Source organism: Phaethon lepturus, unplaced genomic scaffold (assembly GCF_000687285.1).
Source record: "Phaethon lepturus isolate BGI_N335 unplaced genomic scaffold, ASM68728v1 scaffold39342, whole genome shotgun sequence".
NCBI lineage: Eukaryota > Metazoa > Chordata > Aves > Phaethontiformes > Phaethontidae > Phaethon > Phaethon lepturus.
The window spans coordinates 13,049-27,217 of NW_010523307.1; the positions used below are offsets into that span (position 1 = coordinate 13,049).

At 41.9% G+C, this 14,169-nt stretch overlaps 2 protein-coding genes across 2 annotated transcripts in view; one reads left to right on the forward strand and one right to left on the reverse strand.

Annotated features, from left to right (window-relative positions):
- MLH3 (mutL homolog 3) overlaps positions 1 to 7,508 on the forward strand; it is a 19,641-nt gene extending 12,133 nt beyond the window's left edge. The window contains exons 6-11 of the mRNA XM_010282089.1: positions 396 to 504; positions 3,809 to 3,968; positions 5,163 to 5,186; positions 5,391 to 5,472; positions 6,434 to 6,585; positions 7,185 to 7,508. Coding sequence (XP_010280391.1) covers positions 396 to 504; positions 3,809 to 3,968; positions 5,163 to 5,186; positions 5,391 to 5,472; positions 6,434 to 6,585; positions 7,185 to 7,256 — 599 coding nt within the window. The 3' untranslated portion in view covers positions 7,257 to 7,508. The remainder of the gene's footprint in view (positions 1 to 395; positions 505 to 3,808; positions 3,969 to 5,162; positions 5,187 to 5,390; positions 5,473 to 6,433; positions 6,586 to 7,184) is intronic.
- A 1,150-nt stretch (positions 7,509 to 8,658) lies between these two features.
- Positions 8,659 to 13,715, reverse strand: EIF2B2 (eukaryotic translation initiation factor 2B, subunit 2 beta, 39kDa). The gene is made up of 7 exons (XM_010282090.1): positions 13,597 to 13,715; positions 13,158 to 13,306; positions 12,215 to 12,378; positions 11,837 to 11,932; positions 10,806 to 10,943; positions 10,049 to 10,115; positions 8,659 to 9,125 (listed from the first exon to the last, which is right to left on the reverse strand). The coding sequence occupies exons 1-7, from the start codon at positions 13,707 to 13,709 to the stop codon at positions 8,968 to 8,970; spliced, it is 885 nt and encodes a 294-aa protein (XP_010280392.1). The 5' UTR covers positions 13,710 to 13,715; the 3' UTR covers positions 8,659 to 8,967.
- Between the last annotated feature and the right edge of the window lie 454 nt (positions 13,716 to 14,169).

Here is a 14,169-nt window from a genome sequence, read left to right on the forward strand (position 1 = left end):
GGTTCCAGGAACTCTGCTCTTTTGGTCAGGTACTGAAAAAAGTTAGACTGAAGGGAGAAATGCTTAATGAATAGTATTTTAATGCCATTTGTATCAGACTTTTCTGTGGAAAAATTGCTCTCTGTGAGTTGGACTAAATATATCAGTAGTTTTTTTGCTATTTAGGGTGGCTCTTTTTTGGAACTGGTGGGAAAAAACAAAGTGGCATTAACCAGCCCTTCCCCAGAGACTAGATGTCTGGTTTGTGACATTCCCAGTCCTCCACAAGTTTCAGGAGAAGGCATTCTGTGGTCACTTTTTAATCCAGAGGATTACATGCCAAACCATAGGGTCATTAAGGGTAATGCCTGTGTAAATATTCCAAGAGGGGATACTTCTAAACGATTCATTCACAGATTCCTATGAGAAGGAAGCTGCAGCATGTGGCAAGAAGAAATTACTGTCCTCTTCCATCTCTCCCCCTTTGGAGATTGAAGTTACAGAAGAACAAAGAAGATTTCTACGGTTAGTAATAGCCAATAGCTCTAAACTTTTGGGGATGGCTCTGTTGACCAGAAAGATCTGTATATATTGCTAGGTTAACGTGAAGCTCAGGAAAGGAAGCTGTTGATTCTTTCCTGAACTGAGACCAATTGGCTGTATCTGTACTGAGGAAAATAGGTGTGCTTCTCAGGAATGTCATTAACATCATCTTAAGACAAAACCCTGTGGTGTGCCATCTCTGTGCCTCTGCAGTGTGCTCTGCTTTCACTGGGAAAGTAAACCTTCATGTGTGGGCCAGGAGAGTGCCAAAGCAGTCTCCAACAGATCCTACTGGCTGGGATTCAGGATTTGGGAGTGTACACTGGAGTGCAGTGCCCATAGTGTCGATCTAGTCACTGATTTAACAAGCACTGTTTGAGAAAAGCAGGATGGGGTATGGAAAAGTTTGTATTGTGAATCCTTCAATAATACATTCCTTAATCCTAGATGCCTGCCAAGAGTAACTAAGGAACACTGTTTCCCAAATGTTTCAGAACGGTGGCCTAGCTACTATTAGGATATTTAACCTTAGTACTGCAAAAGTTTAGATGCAGATTTATTGTTGGACTATTGGAGACCTATTTGACACTAATCAAACTTTTTTCCCAAATCCGTGTCTGTCACCTGCCACGTTCATTTGTGGGTTTTTTGTTTTACAACATTGATCTTCATTTTCAGGTGAAGTTCTATCTTAACATTCACAGGATTGCCTCATTATTTTCAAACTGCTCTTTTTTGTGATGCCTGTGGCAAACTCAACAGCTTTTAAATCACTTCTTGTTAAGATTGTTACCTATTCTAGGGATACGCTTGTTTGGTGTAAAGCCCTTTTTGGGTGTATTCCAGTCATAACAGTATCACTGCTGTATCCGTTTGGTAACTCTTTTGTGTGACAATGGCCAATAGCAGAAATTCCAAAGGAAAGTGTAAAGCACTATTATGTTCCACCTGCCTTAGGGAAAAATGTGAGAACGTGTCTATTGCTGTTCATAGTTCAGTAATATTTGGATGCCTTTGTTGTTCCCACCTCTTAATGATGTTCTTGCTAATATCACAATATTTGTAATGCCTCTTGTTCAACTTTGAATTATTTTTGCACTCATATTTGAATGTATTTCATTTCTGATATATCTACTTTTGAGCCTGGATGGCCAAAATTGAAGACAATATACCGAGTGAGGGTATCCCATTGATTTGTACACTAGCTTTTCAGTTGTGCCAGTATTTTCTGTCTATTATATCCACACCTGATACTTTGTCTGCTTTTTTGGCTACTGCTGCTTGCATGAGCTGCTTGTTTATTGAATGGTCATAACAATGAAACACAGAGTTGTGGTTGTTTGGTTTTTTTAAATTTTTGCTATTTATGTAGAAGCCAACAAAATGTACAAATAGATCAAATTATTCCTAACAGTTTGCATTTATTTGTCTTTAGGAGCAGTGAATTCAGTTTTTCTGTCCATTTTTTATTATACCTTTTTCATTCATCCTTCTGATTTCATTCATCATTTTTCTATTTGTTTTAAGTTCTGAGTTCAATGTCGTCTTTAGTCTCAGCTAACCTAAATAATTTTGTGTTTTCTACAGATTTGCTTGCTTGACCATGCCCTTTCTTTTCCACATCATTAATAAACAATTACGAAGATACAGATCAGGACTTATGTCATGTTGAACACTGACCATCTGTTGCCAGCATACCTTTTTTTGTAGTCTCTAAATTATGACAAATGTTACTTCTCTACCCACGACAATTTTTTGCATTTGCATTTCTAGCCACTTTTAAGAGGCAGCATCAAAGGCTTTTTGAAAGACTAAATACATTCTGTGAGCTACTTTTCTTCATCAGCTGCATCACAAACATACTACAAAAATCAGTAAGATAAAGTCAATCAGAGAGGCATGGTTTTCTTTTAAGGACACTGGTTAAATTATTCAGCACAGTGGGATGCCAGTTGTGATTTTCAGTTATCGCTTCAGATAATTGATTGAAGAAGCTTACTGGTGCTTTTATTATGTTGCTCTTTAATTTATCAGTATTTATTAGCAGTTCATCTCTTTACAATCCCTCTGTGAGACTATCTTTACTAAAAAGTTACAAATTAAAGGTACTATGTAAAAATCTAAATTCTGGTTTTGTGTTGCTGGCAGAGTATGACTGTATTCTTTGGTAAAGTTTAATGTAATGAAATGAATTAACTCCCCTAAAAGACCTTTCTCTTCAGCTATGGTTCAGCTGGATTGCTGGTTCACCTGCAGCTTTTATTCTGTTATTTGTCTACTAAGCATTGTAGTAATGCATTGTTCTATTGACTCTCTTGAACATCTCCCTTTTTTTTTTTTTCCCAAAAAAAAAAAAAAAAGCCTAATTGACTTCAATAACCGCTTGGATTCTGTCATTTCACCACAATGGGCTTTTTCTATCTTTCTCTGCTCTTGCTGAAGACTATATGTGTCGTCTTTTTTTGGGTAGAATTTGGTAGAATTTTTTGGGTAGAATTACACAAGTCGTCTCCATATGGAGGCTAGTAATTTTATTATTCTCATGACTGATGTTAGTAAATTTAGATTAGCTTCTTTTTGTTCAAAGAATTCAAAGAATCTGTTTCCTAAAATTGACCTTCACCACCTTTAAGTGGATATTCCCCGAGTTAATAAAATAAACTATGTATTGTTACAGTTGTTTTCATTTTGAAGACGAGTTCTCATCTGACTGTGAAGTCCCATTTTTGTGTGTATTTTTCCATCCACAGGATGACATATGTCAGATTAACTAGAGGTTGTTCTTTCCTTGGTTCTCTGCTTAATGGGATGTAAAGTTCATTAAACCAACAAAAATTTCTTAGAATTTTTTTTCCATTGTAAGTATTTGCTATTACACATCAATTGAAATCACGATTTTTTAGGTTAGACTTAAAGGAGTCTTTATGCTGCGTAATTTCAATAGTTGGAGTGTTTGTGTGTTGAACCAGACACCTCATGCATCTTTAGAAAAGATAGATTTCTAAATTTAGCCATAAAGCTTCTCTCCACATAACATAGGAACTCTTAGATCTTGTGGTTGTGGAACATGAAATATGCACAGTTAATTGAGAGCGAAAAAAAGTGGCTGCATGTAGACGGAAAAGGGCAAAATTACTTGGAATCTCATGATGCATGGATTTTGAGGTTTGAAACTGTTTCAGGAAGAAACATATATGGGGACTACAGAGATACTTATGTATGCTGTGAAGACATAGCTATCGTGGTTGATGTCTTATTTCTGTTTGTTTGTTTTTTTTTTTCTCAGATGCTGCTACAAAAATTTGGAGGACTTGGGTCTTGAATTATCATTTCCAGAGACCAACAGCTCCTTGATTCTAGTGAGGAGAGTGCCACAGTGTTTTATAGAAAGAGAAGCCAATGAATTACGACGGAAAAGACAACCTGTCACTAAGAGCATTGTGGAGGTCAGCTGTGGATATGGGTGAAGTTGTGATACTGGGTCTTGTTCTGTGTTAATAGCCCAGGGTATGAGAGTATCTCTGTTATGAGGGTGAGAATGAAGTCCCTTGGCAAATGTGGGTGACATCACTTTAGGTAGTTAACTAGTCCCACAACTGAAATCCCTGAACTATAAAAGAAATGACAGGAGACTTTCAGATTCGGACTAGTGGAGAAGCTAAGAAGAATAGTACATAGTGCAGATGTTTCAACAATTACTGCTCATGAATGCTTGAATGAACAGTAAAATTATTAATATTGCTGATGTAGAAATATTATTTGTTAGGATATAAAGTTGTTTTCATGAAATCTCTATATGGGCAGTGCAGCTTTCTAAAAGCTGCTGTTCCACATGTTCTGCTGTTTGAGGATGAAATTGCTGAACTGATTACTTGCAGTTGCTGTTGTAAACAATTCTCCACAATCATAACTGCTTCAAGGACTCCTTAAAAATTGTTTCTGGAGTACCATATTCAGCCACTAGGCTGAGCCATTGTGAATCAGTCCAGTCTTGCCATACATCTCTCTTGATATGAGAAGAAGAAATAGAGAAGATGATTCATCTGATTAAATTTTCTTTTCCCACCTTGCTGTAATTGGGAAGAACTCAAAATGCACTCTCCTCGTGTGATTTGGGAGCCAAGAGCACTAAACGTGGCTGAGGAGGGGATCAGGTCTGTGCGTCATGAGCACTCATTCTTAGCTGACGCCTCCCATGAGTGTTTTGGCAGATCTATTCTGCAGACATTTTTATTTTAATTAGGACTGGTAGCACCTATTCATTATTGATTATGAATTAATTGCATTTTAGACATCAGAAATTAAATCCACATGGACTATTATCCAAAGAAGAAAGGGCAGCTATTCAAAGATAACATGCATTCATTGCACTCTGAGGTATAAGGGTTCCATTATACCCATTCTACAGGTGGGAAACTGATGCAGAGCGTAACCAAGTGATTAGTCTAAAGTCTGGTAAGATACTTGTGAGAGGTCAGGACTTGCACCTAGATCTTTCACGCTGTGGTCAGGGTGCTAGCAATGGCATTTTTCCTGGCTTTGGCAGTTACACAGTAAATTATACACAGGTGTGGACAAAGCAGGCTATGGGCAATGAAAGGGAGAAATAGCAACTGACAATACTACCTTTCTTTTTCCAGGAGCTTATTCAAGAACAAGTTGAGGTGAGTTGCTGTCTGCTTCTGAAGTTGACTATAATAATGCAAAGCTTACTGTATGAACCAAAGGGAGTGTGTTAAGCCTCAAATGAGAGAGGTGGACTAGATAATGCACTAGCTTTTCCTCATTTTTAATTTCCTTTGTGTTATACTTCTTCCTTTTTCCCATATTAAATGGACAGTAAGATGATGTTCGCTTACTACTTTTAGCTAGTGCAGACCACAGGAGGAAGAGCACGAGGGACACTGCCTCTGACGTTTCTGAAAGTGTTAGCTTCCCAGGCCTGTCATGGTAGGAAAACTGTACTTTTCTTTCATTCTTTCTTTTTTTTTTTTTAACCTTTCTGTCTCTATACAACATCCTCCCTGGGGCAGTGGTTTCAGAATGTGTTTGCAGGAATTCCAGGATTACAGACAGTGTGTTTCAGAGGGATGAGGAGATAATGGGCTTTTCATGGACCAGCACTATGAGGGACAAGCAATACTGCACTGATTTATTCATGTATGGGCCTAACATACCTTCCAACCCTCACATGAAACACAGAATACAGTTCTGAGACACACTCATCCGTGTAACCTCTCAACCATTCAAATAACAGCTCTGTGAAGGGGCAAGGGGAGGTGCTGGAATCTGCTTGAAAGCAAGCAGGAAAGCAGACAGACACTCTTCCTAAAAAGCATTTTTTATTTAATATAAATATCAAAAGTGCTTGTTTAAGTGTGCCTGTGACCTTTCAAGTATTTTTGAAAGGAGTGCAGTAGGATTTTACATCTAAGGGACTATGTCTTTCCAGGACCTGGAAATGAGCAGACCTTACAGGTGTAGACTGCAGTAGCTCTAGCCTCTTGTGGCAGTTCCTGTGCCATATACAGTGTTAACAAGATTATGCTGAAACCATCTATTTTCACAGAGTGTCACTGCCTTCTATGACACACTCACTATCAAAAAAAGCAGCCCATTTGCTTCTTGCAATGTCATCTGAAAAGCCGAAAACTAATAATCTTACCATCCATCGGACTTGGGTTAGGTGAAGCTTAAGCCATGGAAAACTGATCCTTTCACAGTAGGCTGGTTAATTGAGCTAAGCCCCAAGACTGCTATACTGCAGCCTTTGGGCTGCCTTTGCAGCCTCCCAGCTAACTTTTGGGAGCTGCCCTTTTTTCTGTGAAAAAACACAGTTGTGGAGGGAAGTCTGCTGGGTGGTTTGAATTCTCTTTGGCAGCATGTGCAAGAACTACTGTCTTTTTTGCAGGAGCTATTAAGTTTAATGAGCATTTGACTTTGGAGGAGAGCTGCAGGCTTATTGAAGCTTTGTCATCTTGCCAGCTGCCCTTCCAGTGTGCTCATGGAAGACCTTCCATGATGCCTCTTGCAGACATAGACCATCTACAGCAGGAAAAGCAGGTACTGTGTAGGACACAGATACACCTCTGATAATCCACACTGTGGATTATCAGGGGCACATCGTGTGTGTGTGTGTGTGTTAGAACTAGAATGGGCCAGTCTGAAACCATCACCATTGGCTGTTACTTTAATTTTTACATAGCTATTACCAATAAAATAAAACTGTAGAACATTAAACCTCTGTCCTGCAAACACTTCAGCAAGTCTTGAATGGCCACATTGACTTGAATGGGGTCCACTAGTTTGCAGTTTTTAAATGTAAAACTTGGAAAACATGTAAATTCTGATACTCTACTAGGGGCAAAAATGCTAATTAAACAAATGCCTACTTCCCCAGAGGTTAAGATGCTAAAAAATGGTGAAAAAGGGCAAAGAAATAGCAACATTTAAATAAAAAAAAAAAAAATCATTACTCCTTCACTTTTGCTATTACTGTGCTATATTAAGTTATAAAATTGGATTCTGTTGCAAGCCAGCTAGGACTTGAAATTGGATATTAAAAAAACTTGTGAATGACTGTATTAGGGCAAAGAATATGGAGGTATTGAAGGTCATTTACTCAGTTATGGTTTAGTGCTTCTTAATTTTTCTCCCTCCAGCCTAAACCTAATTTGGCTAGACTGCGGAAGAGGGCACATGCATGGCACCTATTTGGAAGAAAAAGACCCTAATCAAAAAAAGTTAAGATTGTAAAGCTGCAACCACTACAAGTGTTGGTATGGTCCAGGTCCCCATTGTTAGACAATACCCTGTGTGGAGCCAAGTTTCTGAGCCAGTGCGGTAACTGAAGTTCTGCTCCGAGTACTGACCTAAGAAGCAGAGACCAGCCAGCAGAACATGGCAGGAGGAGCCCACCCTTGTAGCCTGGAGAAGCATCGTCAACATTAAGGAATTACATTGTAAGCCTGTGCCTTATGTCAGTGTTTGACTATCATCAGAGGCAAGAAGTTGCAGCCACTCACAGTGACTGAAGTGCTTTTTCTCTGCAAGCACAGCATCATTCTGCATAATAGAGGAGACTTTTAATTAATGTATTTTATAGTACTTTGAAAATGGGGAGGTATTTATTAATAAATAAAATTAACACCAAATTCTTTCGTTGGGCTTGTGGCGGTGGTTGGAATGAGGACTGACCAGCTTCATAGTGTATATATAGGCCAACTTAGAATCAAAAAACATTCTTTTTATTTAACTAGGCAATGAATGACACACCCAGCCGTTTTCTCCAGCTCCCTGCAGTTTGCATTCTTGAGTGAGAGATTTCTAAATCCTAGCATAGCCCCACATTCTCAGTGTATAGAAACTTAGAGAAATAACTAAATAGCCCACAGCATTTTTTGCAATAGGCAGACTTTTTTTATAGGTTCCAGTTCTATGTTGTGTCTCAGTCTAAGGCAGAGGATATTTCAGAACCGTAAAAGAAGATGACATCTTTGTTTCATCACAGACATCTAACTTATGTACTTAAAACCAAATCAGATAGATACTGACATCTGCTGAATCAAAAGCAAAACAAGGAGTGGAAACTACTCTCATTTGATGCCTTAACTGTGGTGTAGTGTATTGCCATACATTGATAAAACAGACTAAGGAAAAGTGATCTGACAGACCTGTAAGAGCTTGAGATTTCAAAGACGTTCCATGCTGTCCCTCACAAAAATCAGTAACTTCCCAAATGAGACAAGATGTCCACCCAAGAAGAGTAATCACAGTCACTCAAGTAGTACAGGAGAGGAAAGACCTTCAGAATACAGTAAGTGAAGCAAAAGCTCGAGCTCTGCCTTCTGACAGGGAGCTGACGGGACTTCTGGAGGTCTGTCTTTCATCAAGAACGGAATTTCCGTTCCAGCATTGTACAAAAAGTTGGTTTGTATTTCAGTAACTCCCAAAAATTGTCACAAAATTCTACCCAAAAAATCCATTTTGAAGACAATTGCCAATTGCGTTCTATCAATCACATTCATATGTGCAAGCACACCTTAAAGCCTGCTACTGCATCACAGGTGCAGGCAACTCACTGCAGTGGTAAAGCTCCTGCTAATTAAAGAAACAAATTTAACTGTATATGGAAAATGTGCTTAACAGTGAGATCACTGTAAACAGCCTTTATTGCAGCACACTTTGAAGTAACAGCTTAACTGCCCCGAAGAGTTACACGCATGCCTTGCTGTTTCAAAATCAAAGTGGCAGCTCCACATGGCTTGTAACACAGCACAGGGATCAATACCTGTACAAGAGCTCTGCCTTCTGTTGTTTTTGGGTAGGAAAAACTGAGCAAATTCCCCACAGCAACCCATACTTGCAATGTGCACTTTAATCAGCTGTTGTGTCTTTCTACAGAGAAAGACAGGAAAAGTCTGGAGATTCACGTGCTTCACAGCATTAAAGTTCATAGTCATCCGGATGGTAGAGCTCACTCATGAGGCGGTAGATGTAGGAAGGTGCATTACCCCCGATGTTGGAAATGAAGAGAGTAATGAGCTCTGGAGGGACATAGTCAAACACTGGGCAATGAACGTTGATCTTTGCCAGGATCTCCCCTGTAAAGTGAAAAGCAGCAGTATTAGACAAAGCAACTCAAAGAAAGTAAATTTAGTCTTCTGCATGTGTCTTCCTGAGCCCCTGAAGAAACTGGCTATGCACATGACACCTTAAAGTCAGTACTGGGACATCCTGAACCCTTTCTTGGACATCCAACTTCCTCACTGGTGTCCTTGAATTACAGGTATACAGCAATCTTAGATGAGTGGCAGCACTCTCTTTTGGTAGTTTTTACTGATCGTAACCCCAAATCCTCTCTGGTGTAGATTTACTAATTGCCAGAAAACCTGCCAGTATGTAATTGGAATGCAAGAATCCTGATGCTGCCAAAGTTATCATTTCAACAAAAGCTCAGAAGGCCAAAACCAAAAACCTGTGCCAAGCCCAATATCATAATTTCAGAAGTTTGTCACATAGAAACAGGGCTTTGAAAGACTTTAGTATCTGAAAATGGGCTTGTAACCCTTCTAAAGATGGTGCTTGTGTGGGAAGCCCGTTGCAGAGATACTGAGTTTCAACAAGTATCACATAATGAAGTTTCAAGAAGTTAACATGCGTTGTAGGAAGGAAAAGAAGCTGCCCTCGGTGTTGTGTATCTGCTGTGTCCCATAGGAAACTGCCACCTGTCTGGCACCATTATCACAATCTTGTAATAAAACATTGACTATTTCAGACCAGAAGCAAAAGTGTAAAGACAGTGTTCAAAGGAAATCCTTTGTCTGTACTTTCTGAAACAGAAAGTTACATATAAAATAGGATGGTTCCCAGCACTTTTTGCTGCTTAAGACAATAGGAAAGGACTTTCTATCTTTGGTCACAGGACAGTCTTATGTTAAAATTTTATGTGAGCTATTGAAAAAAAACAAACCAAAAATTATAGCCTGAACCAGCTTGACCAGTCTGTATAAGGAAGAACCAGTACCTTCTGTGAATGGCAGCACTTCTTGTGGTGACACAAATTTGTGGAATGAATCTTCTTCATTAGGGAACTGAATGAGAAAGAGTACAGGAAGGTCAGGAAAAAAGAGACTGCCTCGTTATCCTAGTGAAAACAGATCCTGGGCACTGAAAGGAACTAAAGCGGAGGAAGAAGACTTGCCAGGTGATACTACATCTGTTTAACAGTGCTTGTGCCTAGAACCTCTGTAACATCTACAGGTGAAAGGTTTTTCCTCAGAGCTTTTAGAGCCTTCTATGACCTGGCTGCCCTTCTGCAAAGCCTAGGGAACTGGAGCAGAGAAGCAACTTCCTCAGTCTGCAACTTCATCTAACAATACTGAAAAAGTACTGAGGGTAAGAAACAGCATCTCCATCTACCTCCTCCATCAGTACAGGGGGTCTTTCAACACTAAAAGATATAAATTGAAATCCACTGTGGTTGAAGAAAAATAAGTATGGTGATGTCAGTCTCTAGTAGGCAGTGGTCTACATCCTTATACCCAATGCACTGCTTATTCAGCACATGTGGCAGAGGAGGGTGCGTCAAGGAGATCCTGAGGTGTGCTAGGTCTGGGTGAGGATCTCCTATCTGAAGTAACAGTGCTAGATGGAGGAGATGGCTCATTTACCAACCTCTCCTTGGGACAGGTGGTGCTCTCCACCCTAAGCTTCCACAAGCATGAAATTACCCCCCATCTTTATGTAGAGCCGGTGCAGTCCTGAAGAGCCTCTGTACTCACCTGTGGTGAAAGCTTGAACATGGGAGCACACACAATGAGCGGAGTGGAGTGGTGTTTAGCTGCCAGTGCCAGAGTGTGAGTCCCACTCACAGCAATCAGGGCACCGTTGGCCAGGATTGTCTTTGTACCAATGATGACCTTAAAAGGTAAACCAGCATTAGATAGCATGTTCCATGGAAAACTGGGGAAGGAACGCTTCCCGGCTCACACCCTGCTGGATGAGCTGGAGAAGGAGTTTGTAAGAACAGCCAGCCAGCCAAAGGCTGGAGTTACAGGGCAGCTGGATGCCTGATCTGTTTCCTCTGGCACTGGCTGCATCAAGACATTCCTCTCTAACAAGAGTATGACTCCAGCATGGTGAGGCCAGCACAGAGAACTTCAGACAACAAATTTATGTTCTACTGCAGGGAACACCGAGCAGAAACTGTGGGCTGTGTTCCCTGTTGTTCTACAAGTCTGCAAAGTAAGTTTTGTACAAGTAACTTGACTGCTGGCTGCAAAAATTCCCTTGCTGTAAAATGGGAATAATGTAATACAGCTTAAAATACATAGGTAAGAAGTGGTGTGGCTGGATTTTATTATGTTACAAGTACTTTTCTTTTTAGTTTGGGGTGCCAAGTCTTCATCTCTATAAAAGTACAGCACAGATCTGTTGGAAAAGACACACCTTGGTGATTCCCTTCACCACCAATCTTGCATTCCATACAAGAGGTTTCTCCCCTTTGGAAATGCTGTTTTTTGTTCCATCTTTAAAAAACTTGAAGTTTTTTTGAGGCTTTGCTGTCTTGGTTTCTTGTAACTGTTCTGCCTGTTAGCCACTAAGGCAGAAAAAACCTATCACCATGTAGTTAGTCATCGTACTGACTTGGGGTTCCACACTGAACCTCCACCCCAGCTGTAAATAGGGACTATTACAATTTTGAGTTTTCAGTGAAGAAACACATCCATCACTGCAGGGACCTGCAGCTGATTTGGGAGGCCTAAGATCCAAATCTGCCATGATCTCCCTCCTTCACTGGAGTCCTCCTTACCTTGTTGACTCGAGACATGACAGCAAAAATAGCTGCATCACTCATGACAGTAGTTTCAATGTTCTCTTTAGACAGTCGGACAGCCATTTCATGACCCTAAAAAAAGGGAGAATCCAATTGGTCCCCTGAGACATAGCTCCTGCACTGCATTGTAGAGATATTAGCACTCAATTCTTGTCTGAACCACAAAAATACCAAGCGATGGAGCACAAATACAGCCCTCCAAATGAAAGACACAGGGTAGGATAACGAGCGGTCTTCAATCCCTCCACTGCAGAAGAACCTCCATAATGTTGAGCTTGCCTCTAGAAACAAGAGTTCAGTAAGAACGCATGGGACAACGCAGCACCTGGAGAAGACAGCCAGCCCGGGCCTTACCTGGCAGAATGGCGCACACTCTGCCACGATGACCTGGAACTTCCGCTTCCGGGCAGCTTCCTTCAGGAAGGCCTCAACAGTGCGCGAGTAGCCAATGGTCATGATCACCTCATTGGAGTGGATGTGCTCCAGCGCCTGCATAGCAATGTTATCAGTGGTGCCCTCTGTAACAGAAGGAAGCTATGGGTGGAAAAGCAGCCAGGAAAAGCAACACTTGCGCTGCTAGGGCTGTCTTCCAACAAGATCATTTTTTACTAAAACGATGCCATGAGTACTGGTAGAGCAGGAGCAGTTTTTTTCCCTGTTCTTTTTACCAGTGAAGAGGGACCAAGAAGCTGGCCCTTGAATTTCGCCTCGTGTTCCCTAGCTACTTATAGCTGTACTGAAAACTCCATCATGAGGAGAATGGATTGTGTCAGCACTACTCCAGAAAACCACCATGCCCACACAACTAGTGACAGAAATTCGATGGCCTCACAGTTCAATAGCACTAGAACCATGTGGAAAGGAGAGGCAGGGCAACATGGGCCTCAGAAGGAGCACTGGGTGCCTGATCCGTCACAAGATTGCAGAAAAGGAAAAACGTATCACAGTGCTTTGTGACAAGGGTCAGATTATGTGTGCATAGGGATTAAACCCAAACTTGGCATATTTTTGATACTCTTCCTCAGAGGGCTCAGCTCAAGACTTCCCAGAAGACCAAGACCAAGCACACAGGCAAAGAGCCCCCCACACTGTTCCCTCCACAATGTTCTACCCATCTCCCTGTAAGCCAAAGAGGACTTAAACGAAATCCTGGGAGCAGCAGGACTTCAGTTCCTTAGTTCCTTCAGATTAAGCCTCCCAGATTTTTGCTGTTTTCTTTCCACCTAAAAGGAGGGGGGAGCATCAGTCACATCCCATAAGAAGCTCCACTCATGGGGCAGTTCAGACCCATCCATACCTAGCTCTATTAGTAGCTCGTTAATAGCTTCAATAACATTAGCCCTGAGGGGAGGGTAAGGGGTGCTGAAATCCTCGCTCAGTCCTCCAGAAGTCAGGAGTTTGTGCAAGGATTCTTGCTGGTCGCTCTCCTCACTGCGTCCGTGAAGCCTGCGGAGAGAAGCAGCCCTTCAGCCTCGGGAGAGAACAGGGGCATGGCCAAGCTGACCAGCATCCCCACAGGACAGCACACCTGGAAGTGAACACAGAGGAAGGAAAACCACACACAGGAGGCACACCATGCCAAAGGGCTTCCCTATTTGTCTCTGGCAGGAAGGCACCTGAAGCTCTGCCCAGAAGGAAAACTAAAGAGGTCTCACAGAAGCAGCAGAACACACTGCGTGGGAGGGCTGTTATGGGCTCCTAGGAGGGGTACAGATGGCAGGAGAGAGGCACGTCACCTGCCATACTCTTCCCGAATGACCTTCAGCACTCGCCGCACCATGTTGCCCACGGTTGTCTCAGACGGCTGGGCTGCTGTCATCCTCTGGCCCTCTGTCCGGATCAGATCCATGAGCTCCCCTGAAAGAGGGGAGAGCCTTTGTTATCGCTGCCCAGAGGGAACCCATGCCCGTGTCAAACCAACACATCCACCCCACGACAGCCCTAGGGCCAGAGGCTGGCTCTGGTGCTGGTAACACCACGCTGGGAAAAGGTACAGAGATGCAAGCAGGAAGCTGCTCACAGAGCAGCTGGTTCCATAGGGTTTTCTGTAGTATGAATCGCTCGGACACAGTGCAGACTCGAAATTTAGGGAAGACCGTATGCAGTAAGTTTAGCAAAAGAAAGACGAAACCACCGGCTGCTGGAACAGTCAGTGCTCGGACTGGCGTCACTGAGGGAAGGGCAAGGCTAGAGTGGTGCAGGCTCGTGCAGCCCCTCACGCACTGTCATCGATCAGCACGGCAAACTTCGACGGGCTGAGGAGCGGCAGGACAAGCACTGGCAGCCCAGACCCACTGGCAGCTACTACC